The 14273-nt window shown below is 36.5% G+C and overlaps 1 protein-coding gene across 7 annotated transcripts in view; it reads left to right on the top strand.

The window, feature by feature from the left end:
- RALGAPA1 (Ral GTPase activating protein catalytic subunit alpha 1) overlaps positions 1–14273 on the top strand; it is a 130008-nt gene that overhangs the window by 81569 nt on the left and 34166 nt on the right. For all 7 annotated transcript variants that reach the window (XM_054276119.1, XM_054276117.1, XM_054276115.1 and 4 more), the window contains 3 exons: positions 589–712; positions 2368–2523; positions 12729–12887. In XM_054276119.1, the coding sequence (XP_054132094.1) occupies positions 589–712; positions 2368–2523; positions 12729–12887 (439 nt within the window). The remainder of the gene's footprint in view (positions 1–588; positions 713–2367; positions 2524–12728; positions 12888–14273) is intronic.

Below are 14273 nucleotides of genomic sequence, written 5' to 3'. Positions count from 1 at the left end.
AGTTTTAGTTAGAATTGTAGCACAGAATTGAAAACTGACTTATTTTGGTAGAAGTTGAGACAAAACCTAGTGGAAGTTGTAGAAGTGTGAGAAGCCATCTCCATTTGTTCCAATGTCTAACAATAACCTGTCAACAGAAGACAGTTAAATGATTATGATCTTTAAAAAATATGTAAAAATGCTTCATTCAGTTGGACAAGCTGCATTTTCACAATGTTCAGAGGGTGCTGTTGTTAATGGGCAGTGCAGTGCGAATAATGCCCACATTACAGGTTTTGCCCATGTCAAAAACCCACCTATTCAATTAGTAGTTGGTACAGGCAGCACCACCCTGCAGCTTAGAAGTGATGGAAGGGGTAAATGCTGCTCATGTATAGCAAAACTTCAGGCTCTAGAGAAGATGACACTAGAAAGGACAGAATGAGGAAATGGAAATATAGGAAATATCCAAAAAGAGCCATATAATTCTATTGTATTTCCACTATGCATTTTTTATGCTTTAAAAGCCATGCTCTGTGTGTATTGTTTGCATATTTTCATTTCATATTGATTAAGGCACTGTCATGCATTGACCATTCTGTTTTACAGCCGAGAGACACACAAGATTGCAGTGTTTTATGTTGCTGAGGGACAGGAAGATAAACACTCCATTCTTACGAATACTGGGGGAAGTCAAGCCTATGAGGATTTTGTAGCTGGTCTTGGCTGGGAGGTATTTATTCAATGTTTTTATCCTAGGTGTTTTTACAAAGACAATTACCAATATCTTGATATATTACAAGTCTTTGGCTCTTCAGCATTTCTCACAAGTGCTGAGATACACCGGTTTAAAAATGGGATTTAGAGAAGAATTCCTGGTTTAGTTTCATTAGCATTACTAGCCATTAAAATTCAAGCTCTCAGCAACTGAAGAGAGTCTGTGCAGGCGAAGATAATTCTTTAATGTGCAGTCCTGTACTTGGTTTCATGGACTCATTAGGAGGCATCTTGATTTCCCTGTAAGCTTGTAAAGTGAAGTTTGAGTTGCTCTAATTGGGAACTTCAAAAAGTACAGACAAGCAGCTTCTCACATACTCTCTTCTTCCTGCCTTCCACTGCAGGCATGTGTCAGTTCACACACTCCACTCTACTTCTCTTCCAGCACTCAGAAATATTGTGATCTACCCCATCATCTATGTGGGCCTGCAGCTCTTTAGTCACTTGTTCAATACTGTCATAAGGATTTCCTTTTTTCCATCTTTCTTTCAGATGCACAGGATTAATTGCCACTGTAAAGTTCCATTTGGCACTGTTGCACAGAATACAGGAATGGCTTTGGTCCTGGTTGGCTGTATAGGAAGCTGCAGGTTTTTGGCTCCTCTTGCAACTTGTGCTCATCAGGAGTGTCCACCTGAGTGTCAATCTTATTTGTCCTTTGTATTTCTTTACTCCTTAGGTATAAAAGGACACTACCAGATTAACTGTGTGGATAATGACTCTGACTTTCCCATAGGAACAGAGGAAAACAGCTACAAGTCTGCTGACTTTCATGAACATAGATGTTTATTTCCCACATTCAGGAGAAAAAAAAACAACACTAGTGCCATAAAATATCCTTCTTTAGTGGTTTAATTCTCTTAGGCAGCATTAGCTAGTTTAAAGAGTTGCTAGTTTAAAGAGTTGCTAGTTTGGATTAATAGTCCATAATGAGAAAACTAATATTTTAACATTAAATTCTGCATCCTTTACTATCAAGAAAACAAACATATCCCATGCAGGCAGAGATTAAATGTATTTACATCTGAAAAACACCATTTTGTAGTTACTGTTTTAAAGGCAAAGCAGCACATTTAACGTGCTTAGTTATTTCAGTGTCAGACTATTTCCCATTGATCTAAGACTTAAAAGCTTATTTACAAATTATCAGTTAGTTTCCTGTGAATTTTTTTTTAATATTCACAGAATAAAAAATTCTTTAAAAAATGTATGGAAGGTAATAAATTCCCTGGCTGCTACACAGAGTTTTTTCAGAGCTCAGGTCAAGGTTGATGTTGTATCAGAGAATTTTAAAAAATTGAGAAAGCACATGTAAGTGACTACTCTCAAATGATCAGGGAATAATGCAGTAAATATTAGTTACACAATCTTTCCTTTCTTCTAACCTCATCTTTCCAGTAGCTTTTGTGGTGACTGTGGAATATAGAATACTGCTGCACTGCAGTTGATTTCCAGTCTAGTCTGAGCTCTTTTAGAAACCAAGTGTAACTATACTTTTGGGAAAAGGATCTTCACTTTTAAAGTTCTGTTAAAAGTGCATTTAAAAGTAAAAGAGTGTATTCATGACCTGATAATTTTTTTGGGGTAAAGTTTCCTGGTCTTTATTTCTAGGTAAATCTCACAAACCATTGTGGCTTTATGGGAGGACTGCAAAAAAACAAAAGCACTGGATTGACCACTCCATATTTTGCTACCTCAACAGTGGAAGTCATGTTCCATGTGTCAACAAGAATGCCTTCTGATTCAGATGACTCTTTAACAAAAAAGGTAGGTGTTTCTGAATAAACTGTTCTCTTTATAATAAACCTAGAGAAATTAGAGTCAAATAAAATCCAATAACTTTTTTAAAAAATCCAACAAAACAACAAAACACCATAAAATATAACATCTTTACCTGCTAAGTTGGTATATTCTCTGCCAATTTCTAATTTTTCCATACTGGTGATTTTTCCGATCATTGGAATTGTTGGCAAGAGCATATGAAAAGTGCAGGAAAGTAATGGTGCAGAAGAAAAAATATTACATCTGAATGATATCTTAGTACTTTTGAAACCTTAGATGCCAATTAAGAAATGTGTGGTGAGTGCTTTCTGAGATGACTTTTTATTCAGGTAAGGGTCATGTGCAGGTTATTAACATAATTTTCCCTTTAAAAAAAAAAGTTAAAAATATGAAAACGTTGTTTATTTTATCTAAGGTGTATTGTCCTGGGGGAGGCACAGGTTCTCAACAGCGATATAATCTCTTATAGCTGCATTAAGAAAAAAATGTTTTTCTGTATTGGTATTTTTTTTCTTTAGAATTTAATAAATTCCGCATTAGTGATAATAAGTTACAGTCTTGAACATGTGTCCTACTATAAATGAACAATTAGCTATCCTCAGACTGTCCCCCCATCCTGCATACATACATCTTCAGATGTGCTAATCCATTCACTAGACACGTTAATGAGCACTGGTTGAAGTGTAATATTGGAGGAACTGAAGCTGGTTGACCTCAGCATGGACTTTAATACTTGTAATTAAATTAGATGAGAGACAGTTAGTAAAGAGAGAAATAGCCATGCCTCTGGCAAGCTTCAATTATTAATGACTTCTTTTTCTTTGTGTTCAACTTGAAGAAAAAATATTATTGTTCTTATTATAGACTAACTATGAAATCTAACTTCTCACTGTTCCATCTCAGGTTGGTTTGGTGGGATTTTTTAATTAAAAATGCTTTTGCTTGTGTGCCTATTATGCTGCATCCTTTCTGTTCTTTATTTCCTAAAGTAGAGTCAGGGTAATACTAAGGTTGTTAAATGATTTATAGAAGTGATTAATAGCAAAAATAACTCATTTTAAAATTGCTACTGTTGCTACTGTTTTAGTATAGAACAATGTGGGGGGGAGTCTGTTTAAGTTGACTGGCTTCTTTATTTTTTAAACATAAACCTGGTTTTATAAAACACAGCTTGTAATTAACCTTACAATGTTTGTTTATAATCTGTTTGAATTAGATCATTACAAAGTGGTGAAAAGGGGGAAGATGGGTCAAAAATACTTAATAATGAAAATTAATTAATAGTGAATAATTTGAAAATGCCGTGGACTTCAGCTGAACACAGAGGCAAGATCTCATTTCTGTTTCCAGGAGCATGTCAGGAAGGAGTGTTTTAGGTAGCTCAAAGAATGACCAGCAAAGGCATTGGCAAAAGCAGGTGTAATATTCAAATAAAAGTGGGACACTGTTCATTGGCAGGGTTCAGTCTACTGCTGATGGATGCTTAAAGCACACAGAGAAAAGTCAGACTAAAATATAAAATCAATCAATCAGTCTAAAATCAACCAGGTATGGTCTGTGGGGAGGCAGGGATGAAAAAAGGGTAAGGATGGGAAAGGGTAAGGATAAAAAGCAATGAGGAAGATCGTCCCAGTGAGTCACAAGGTTCAGAGTGGATCCCCTTGCCAAACTCAGCCCCAGAGTTGAGCAACAGTCTAGGCTTAAAGCTTTTTCCAGCGTGTAAACTTAACAGCACTTAACATCGATAGCTTAATTTAAACAATTTAACAAAAGGTTCTATAGAATTTACTATAGCACAAGAGAGCTCACCTGTAGGCCTAACTTACTTAGACATATAAAGTACTTAATCTGAGGGCAACATTCATAGTACAGTTGTTGTGGCACATTTACACTTGCATGCCCACAGATCTAAAGGAGTATGTATGAGGTATATGCCTTGTAAAAAATTCTCCTTGAGTTCAGTGAACCACTCACATCAGATGCGTTTGCATCTTCTCATCAAGTGAAGGGGTTGGTCCTTGAGCAGCAGGAGTATCAGCCCAGGCTCCATTGGTGGCATTTGGCAGCAGTCCTTGAGAGTTTGCTGCCTCTGCAGGGTGTCCCACTCGGAGATTGCTGGCTGCAGCTGGGAGAGCTCAAAGGGTCTCACTTCCAACCACTGTTTGTAGGGCTGCAAGGGAGTTGAATTAGGCACAGGAATTTTCCTTTCTATCCACAGTTGGGGTTGGTAACTTTCTTTGATAGTTTGATTACAACTTCGATTACCAGTTCTGCTTGGACTGTTATCCGTGCAAGAAAAAGAACCTTCCAAGGTTGTTCATTAAAAAACAGGAGCTCATTAGATAGCACAAGCTCCTGGGACCAGGCAGTGTTTCTGATACACCAAAGAGGAGCTTAGCCCATGTGCTGTTTTTCAAGGCCAAGGCCTAACAAGCTTTTCTAAGGCCACGGGGGCAGAGAGGGATACACCACCCCAGAGCACCCTCCATCTACATAGAGCTGTTCTCGCCAGGCAAGGTTCAGGGCTGGTCCAGCCTTCCTGTGACTCAACTTGTGAAAATTGTGTCAGCTGGGCTTCTTCACAATTCCAGCTTGCTCCAAACCTGTTTCTCTCCTACTTTACCAACAGTCTCACTCATCAGTGATTTGGAATATTTGAAGTCTGTATGGATATGTGGAGTGTATCAATAGATTGAGATTGTATTTGTGGCTCAGATACTGTTGACTGTTAAATCAAGCTACTTTATTTCTCTGTGGGTTTCTTTTCTGTTCTTCCTCAGTGTGTTGATTTTGTTTTTTTCAGCATATTTTCCCAAGAACAGAGGCTTGTGAGCCTCCATTTCTGTTTCTTCTCCCTTTCCCTAACAGTTTTTGGTCCATTCCAATCAAATCTAATAATGTTTAAAAGCTGTTCATTTTGTGTATGTTTAATGGTGATATGTTAACTAAAGGAGATAGAGTAGTAAGACTTTTAGTGCTCCCACTTAGCAAGTAAAGACTTTGTGGGAAGAAGTATTAGATATCAAGGACCCAGCAGCAAAGAGAGATGTTAAGAAATTCATCCTAAACTTGAAAGAAACATCAGCTGAAGTTTACATCTTGGGATAAATCAGCAAGTGTTACCAAGAGACAGGAGTAGGAAAACAGTCTTAATTCATTTACTATTTCTGCAACTATTTATGGTGCTTGGACTGAACATACCAGCAAAAGGATTGTGTTTTATGAAATCAGCTCACACACACTATCAAAATTATTTGAGAGCCATGTAAGTGCTAACATGGACTGTTTGTGACCTTCAGAGAAACTTGGAATTGGAGCTTCTCTACAGGTCTTTCATGGGATTTTTGTCTGTTTTATTCAATGGGAGAAAAACAAGCAAACTTGCAGTAGTTGTCTTCAAATGGCTGCTGGTTTTTATATTGTAAATGTGCCTAGAGGTACATGATAGGTTCATCTTATAAATGGAAACTAAATTAAATTAAAACAAAACTTCTTCCTGCCAGTTGAGCCACTGTAAAATCAAGATTCTGCTGTTTCAGGGGCTAAGCCATTTTAAAAACGATTTTCCATCAGTCTTAGAAAGTAGTAAATTAAACTTTTAAGTGTCTTGATACCTCTGAAGCATTTGTTTCTGAGTATATGAACAAGAGCAAAAAAAGACATGAATTCAAGAACCAATGAAAAACTTCTGATTGTGTAATGGAACTTAAGATTGAAATTCATACATAAAATAACTATTTAATTTGCAAGTACAAAATTAAAAGTCTAATGCTGATAATGCAATCCATTCTGGTTTTGTTACAATTAAAGGTTAGAGTAAAAAGTATTTACAATAACCTTACAAGACCAAGCTTGCAGAGAATATGAGAACTAAATAATGTGAACACTCAATTCACAAAATGAGAAAGGTTGTAGAGACACATAAATGAGCTATCACCAGTCTAGTTCCTCCTTCCTTAGGAAAAACTTCCTAAAGGAGTGAAGGCATTGCAAGTGAGAATTTTATACACACAGTATATAAATAAAAAGTAGTCGTGTTATTAGTGGTTAGAATACTAATCAATCTTGAGCTTTTGGTAAATTACACAATTCTGAGTTGTGCATGACATGATCATAACCACATAAAATCGTTACAGCTCCCAGTACTTATGGTTTTTTTTATTGTATCGCTAACATGTATTGGGAACTTGAAGGTTTATAGATGTGAATTATTAGAACAGTATTTTTTTCAGTTACAGTTAGATACACATATTGCTAAAAACCCAAACCAAACAAAATCCCTAACACACCATAGTTATTGAGACAAAGTTTTGTGAAAGATTCATCTAGAAGGTGCATGCACTGTAGGCAGTAGTGCTGTTAACATTAAATGGGCAAAAGTAGCTGCATAAAGCCATTATTTCATATATCTTTGCTCCTTTTGTTGTTTTTGTAATAAACACTTCAATTTTTGAAGAAGAAAAAAGTTGAGGCTAGCTCTTCTATCAGAAGAAAATATAATAGCTTTTTTCTGCCTCCTTTAGGTAAGTGGGTATTAGAAATTACAGTAATTTTGGCAAGAGTTCAAGGGTTAATGTAACAGATAAATAAAAGGAATTTTCAGTAAATTGAGCCCTGCATTATTTCACTTGTCTTGCCTTTCCAAACCTAACTCATTTAATTTTAAAAAGTAAATACTTAAATTCTTCCTGACAGTGTGCTTTGCTTTTACTATCGTTTATTACTTCAATTATACTTGGTATCACTTAGAACAATCTGCCATTTGGAAATTTCAGTATAGCCTGCAGCTTAGTTTAAAGTCTGGCTGCTATTGTAACATGTACAGCATATGACACTAATGTATCAAAATTAGATTTGATCATCCCTCCTGGTTATATTTATTTCACGTTTCTTTTGTATTCAGTTAACATAAATGTATTAGGAGAGCTGACACATGATGATGGTTATAGAGTAAGAATATTTTAAAGTATTTTGAGTTAAATTTGAAATTTCAGGTAACCTAACAGTCAGTCATTTTTATATATTTGTGCTAATGGAGTAGAGTTTCAAAGCAAGCCTTAAAAAAATCTGTTTGTCTCTTTTATCTCCTCAGGGCTGTCTTCCCGACAGCTCAGGTTTAAAATGGCTAAAACAGAGCTCTTAATCTCTTTCTCATTGCCACCTTTCCGGATCACCACAGATAACATGACTATTGTGCCTGTCACTTGTGCCCAATAGCCTGAAATCATCTTTAATTTGGTCCACTTTCTGGATTCTTACATTTATTCTGTGCTTACGACTCTTCTTTTTCCCACCTAATGTTTCTTCCAATGTAGCCTTTCCATGCACACAATTAAAATTTATTCTCTATATGATAAACTGTTGTTTTGATTGCTGAACCTTCCTTTCTCTGGTCTTGATACTGTCATTCTTGAAGAATACTGGTATAAACAACATTTTTCTAATCTTTAACACCTTTTTACATTTGTAAAACAGCTGCTTTGCATTTGTCCATCTCCACGTTTGTGTCATGTCTTATGCTTAGATAATAACTCTCTAGGGCAGTGTGATCTGCATTTAGAGTTGTTAGAATACTGGTGTGTAAACTAGAATTCCAGGTGTTTCCAGTGTATCACCAGCTTAAAGTATAACATTATTCTAGGACTTTCGATTATTTCTATTATTGCAGTGACTTATGTCTCTGGTACTTTGTTAGGCTTACTGTGATGTAAGCACATAACCTGTAAATTCAGGAAAACAAGGTCGGGAAATAAGTGTGAAGACAACTGGTGGTGAGTTTGGAATAACCATTAAAACAGAATTCAGTCTTGACAGCTGTCCATTCTGTGTGCACCATTTTGTTAGATCACGCTGGGACCACACCTTCTTGGGAAATCATGTTTTTTTCTGCCCTTAAGGTTTCAATGAGCAGAGGTAGTTGTAGCTCAGTATCTTTTTCCTACTTGTGTCCGGGGCACTGAATTCAGTGAAGCAACCAATTCAATACAAAGAAATAAAGAATCCAGATTAAAGTTGAAAGAGGTCAGTCTCTGGTTCTCCTGTGGTGTAATAATTGCAGTGAATGATAGATTCTCAAAATGTTTGCTGTGCTTGCAGGAGATCTTGGTTGTTCAGCACTGCTGGATTTCAAGGTTCTCAAATGAAAAATTGAGAAGAAATCTAAAATTCTGCTTTCTAAAAGGTTTATGCAAAACTTAGCAGATGAAATAGGCCAGAAAAGCTTTTCAAGTCAATTTCAGGTATCAGGTCTCTTCCATGAATCAAGTTTTGTTGATGAGTCAAGTTACCACCATTTGTGCTTTTTCAGAAGCTTTTCTTGCTGACCAAGGTGAGGACATCTGAAAGAAACTATAAGGAGCACTGTGTTAGTACTGTCAGAGCTTCTTCTGAAAAAACCCTTGTTTTCTTGTCTATTATTTTTGTCAGACATCTGACCACCTATAATAGAAACAAGGTTTTGATCCTGAGTCCTTCTCTTTTTGTTATATACCACCGTTTATACTTTATAGCATCATCCACCTACCTACATTCTCTGATATTGACTCTTAATCCATTACATGTCACAGAGATGCCATTCTACATTTTACTCAAACTGGGTCATTGCCAGACCATTCGTGACAGTAATCATGAGGTGAAATACATTTGACAGGACTTGGAACTCTGAAATAATCTGATACATTTTTCTTTTCCTCTGAAGAAGTTTCTGCTTTCAGCCTGGAATGTATTCTCACATGTATATTTGAGTATTAAGCAAACTTTGAAATTGGAAAGAAAGGTCGCTGATGGCTTCAGTACACATGGCATCCAAAAATATGTGTCCCTTGTCAGTAATCCTGCTGAAATAACCACACAGTACACTTTTATCACAGCAAAATCTGTTTCAGTCTAATGTGAAAACATGCATCAGTAGTGATGCTCCATCCATCTGGGTAACTGGGTAAAGTGCAAGAACTCGTATCCTGTCTGATTAACTGCAGGTGTCAGTATCTCAGGTACAGGGGCAACCTTTGACAAATGAAATTCAGAGGCAGTGATGCCCTCAAGAAGTTGCAGTATCTAAACTCTCTATATGTTTTGGATTTTAAAGCTGTTTATTTGGCATGTACACTGTCACCATCACTCGTTTCTAACAGTCTGTGAGTTTATTGTTTCTGAGTCTAAAGATGGCAAGTAAAGGAGGAAAAATTCTTTTAGTTAATAGTTTGGTCTTGCTGAATTATCAGTGGTGCAGTGCAGTGATGGTGTATCACCCCCAGTTCTGCTTTTTGGCAGTTGGTTCAATGAGTTCAGTCAGTGCTCCAGATGGCCATCCCTCAATCTAGGATCGTGTGGGTTTTTTACATTCCCCAACACTTCATGTCCAAACTGATTTTCCTACATGCTTTCTCTTTGGCTGTGCAGCCTCATTCTCCCTGAGCTTTTCACTTCCTTCCAAGCCTGTCAGTCCCTGATACCTTATCATTGTCATGTTTCAACAGCTAGTTTGACTGTCACTTCGCTAAGGAAGCAAAATGGGAATTTTTTTTTTAATTTGAGGTGCAATTCCTTACTGACTTCTCTGGTGATGTAGCCAGTTTAAGATGTGACAACCCTGCTTTCCACTCCTGTCATGCTTCCAGAAAAGGTGCCATCAAGTTGTTTTCTTGGGCTATGAGACCAGTACAATGAAATGGGCTGAATTTAAAACAAAAACCTGGCATATATTGGATCATGTTTGTGATCCATTAAAAAAATTATCTCATGCCTGAAGAGAGAAGTTGGTTAACTGTGACCAAAGAAGAGGAGGCCAAGGGTAATGATTTATTAGACAGTGATGCTAGAAGAGACTGAAATGAAGCTGAGCCTTGTATAAACTTAGAAGATAGAACTCTGCCCTGATGATGATCAATGGAAGGGGCTGCTCTGGTGCCACAGTGCAAGGTTTCTTTAATTAATGTTTTGCTGCAAAACTAAAAGGTAAGAAGGAGAAGTTGCCTTCCTGGGGATTTTGGAGGGGTTGGAGGGTTCTTTGTTGTGTATTTTGGAGTTTATCTTATCAAGTCCTCCAAGCTATAGCCAGGAAAGAAAAAAACAACTAAGTCTGCTTCTTGTCACTCTCTTACTGCTCTTATTGACTATTGCTTTCTATAACAACATGAAAGGATGTGGAGGTGAGTCTGCTCTCCCAAGTAACAAGAGACAGGACAAGGAAGTGGCCTCAAGTTACACTAGGGGCAGTTTAGGCTGGATATTAGGAAAAACTTCTAACAGAAAGAGTTGTCAAGCATTGGAACAGGTTACCCAGGGAAGTGGTGGCGTTTTCATCCCTAAAAGTACTTAAAAGATGTGTAGATGTGGTGCTTAGTGACATGGTTTAGTGATGGACTTGGCAGTGTTAGGTTAACAGATCATCTTGATGATCTTGGAGGTCTTTTCCAGCCTAAATGATTCTATGATTCTAGGAGAGGGTCAGTTTTGCAATTAATTGTCTTTTATGGTGTTTGTCATAATAAAGTGCTATCCAGGGGTCCTTCAACTGCTGTTTGTTCCTTCAGCCATTCATGTTGCTGTCTGGCTTTATTCTAACCCAGTAAAATAAAGCTCAGTGTAGTGAATGTTGATATAACGAGTTCTTTTGCTGGGTTGGGTTTAAGTGTTGGTGCAGGAGTGTCCCCAAATAAGTGTTGTTCAAAGTAATTCAGCCATCTACCCAAGAGGCAAGAACAGCTGGCTTCAAAGGCACCACAGCCATTTTAGAGTAGATGTATGTACAGTCTGGTCCAAACAAAACAAATTACTTGTTGAGCATCAAAGAAGAGATAGGGTATTGAAGCCACCTGTCCTTTGCCCAGTCCAACACTGAGGAAAATCCTTTTTTTTAATAGAAATATAACCCTGTTCTTCAGTCTGATACCATTTAAAGCTAACAGAGAAGAGCAGAGACACCTTCTTTTTATCTTTTTTTTCTCCTTTTTTTGCCTTTTTTTGCCTTTTTTTTTTGAGTCTGCTACTGACAACTGGTGTAGGCCTTCAGATAAGACAAAAGTAGCATTCCAGGAGGTTTTGTAAAATAAAGAAGTGAATAATTGCAATTAAATTTCTCTGAAGACTGTGCATGTGTTTTGCTTTTATTTAAAGTGCAATTGGGTTTTGAAAGTGCTATGGCAAATTATTGCTTTTTTATATAGAATAGCTTCTTGTACATGCTCAGAGTGGCGTTTGCGTGTTGAACAGTGCAGTCCTTTGAATGACATCCAGGTGATTGTTTAACAAGTTCCACCTACCTAAAGCTGTGGAAACAAGCTGAGAACGAGGGTGAAGACAATTGTCAATAACTGGTGGTGCACTAGGAGATAAAAAAGATATTTCAGTTTGAATTTTGAGAAATAACTCTTACTGAAAAGAGTCTCACATTTAATAATCTGAATGTATTTGATCAGTATACATAAATCCTCTCTACATGATGTGAACATTTGGTATCAGAAGATAATGTTTATCAGGGGGAGTGTTTTGGTTCTTCAATCAGATAATTCCAGAGTGTTCAAGGAATTCCTTAATCTAGTTATATGATTACATCTGACGATACAGCATGGATTTTGAGGAACCATTTTGTAGTTTGTAGGGGAGCAGGGTGTTATTTTTACAAAGGTGTCCTGGTTTCATGGAAAATGAGCATTTATCTTAGTTATTCTGGGAGCTATGGAGAATACAGTAGCTATTCTCCTTTAAAAGCTTTTTTGTTGTAGTAGGCAGTTTGGAATTCGGCTAGAATGATGAGGTTAACTTCTCAGATATGTATTTTTAAACACATCTCCATTCATATACTGTAGAAGTTCATACAGAATTTACTAATTTTCTCCCAGTCTGTGATGGCAATCTTGAACACATGTTAGTAGATCAGGTTGAACTGCTCTGCATTCTTGAAAAATTATCAACAAAATTTTAGCTTCCAGTAGGAAACAGATATTCATATATCTGTTAATTTAAATAGAAATTACCACCAGTTTATAAAAATGTATAGCACAAACCAGTCAACTAATACACTGAAATTGTAAAATAACTGTTGAGTAATTTGGTTATTTTACTAATTTTTCTTCACTTTTTTTTAGTGGGTTTGTCTTTTTAAATATGTACATTTAATATAGCTGTATGGCTATAGGATATTAATTAAGAATGTTCAAACTGATGGCATTTTATCTCTGATTTTCCAGCTTAGACATTTAGGAAATGATGAAGTACACATTGTCTGGTCAGAACATACTCGAGATTATAGAAGAGGAATAATTCCAACAGAATTTGGTGATGTTCTTATAGTTATCTATCCCATGAAAAACCATATGTTCAGCATCCAGATCATGAAAAAGCCTGAGGTAAGGGTTTGTTTTCTTTTGTGTTTCCTTCATGTGTTTAACATGAACTGAGTTTTGTTTAGAATCTGAGGTTTGGGTTTAGAATCAACCTTAATTGATCCAACAAGGTGATGTCTTAAGCATGGACAGTTGCAGTGGTGGTTGGAGGGAAAAGGGAGATCTCAGTGAGTACAGTGCATAGTAAAATAAGTAATTTGAAATTGCAGAGGCCTGATGCTGTAAAGTGTACCTGCTAACAACATAGTCTGGAAACAAAGCTAGAATATTCTGCATAGTAATTTAAATATTACAGTAAACTTGTTGAACTTTTTGTATGTTATGTATCAAATTTGTATGTTATGTATCAAACTTGATGCATAACCGAGGTTGTTGAATAATGGCCTATTCTGACTTCCTCCATCCATGTCATATTCCCCTTTTTTCCTCTCAAACCTATTTTTTTACTTTCTTCTTATCTCCACACAAGAATTTGGAGATTAATTCAGTAAAACAAGGCCACTCAGCCCTTAGGCATAAGAACACACATTCTTTCTAATGACTGTTTCTCAAATGTCAGTGCTGGCCCTGTTCATAAAGCAATGGTTTAGGGTTGTGAACACTAAACTGACTGAGTAAAAGTAGTCATGGGTATTTGCACTGCCTAACTTCTGTGTGTGATGTCACTTGCCATGAATTCCTACACTTTATTAAAATTATTATTACAAGCACTCATATTAATGAATGAGGTATGGCAGAAATAGGATTACCTCATTATGCTGATTTCCTCTATCTATTGATAGGCATGAAATAATAATCAGTCTTGTTACTGTTGGATTACTTCTATTGTTAACTAATAAGTATATTCTTTCCTTTACTATTTTAAATACAAATAGTTCTATTATTGGGAGCATGCAGGTTAAGAAGGAAAGCAAAAACTGCTGAAAACAGGGATTGTTGTTAGTCCAAAAAGAAGTCCTTGTGTGTGAATAAAGTGCCTTCCATAAGATTTCAGTTTCTCAAAACTACAGTAAATGACTAATGGCAAAGACAGCACAGGTTATCTACACAGGGATCTAAAATTCTTTTGCAGCATTTGTTTCCTTTTAGCAGGAAGAATATTTAGTGTACACTCTGCTCCCTTTGCTGAGCTGATGCACAAACTTTGCTGCTCTTCTCCTGCTTTATGTCAGCAGCTTCAGAACTTTATTCACATGTACAGGAAATTAAGATACTTAATACTGAGTGGGTTTTTTGTTTTGTTTTAATTGCAAAATGATGATGGATTAGACATATATGTAATGCCAAAACATAAGATCTATCTGTTCTGTTCACCTTTTGGGGGCTACCTATATTAAATATTGAGGTTTTCTTTTGATCTCACAAATAAGGTTTTACACTTAGGCTCCA

Source organism: Melozone crissalis, unplaced genomic scaffold (genome assembly GCF_028551555.1).
Source record: "Melozone crissalis strain CALT ecotype California unplaced genomic scaffold, PUWL_Pcris_2 ptg000018l_1, whole genome shotgun sequence".
Lineage (NCBI taxonomy): Eukaryota > Metazoa > Chordata > Aves > Passeriformes > Passerellidae > Melozone > Melozone crissalis.
This window is presented reverse-complemented; position numbering and strand designations above follow the sequence as displayed.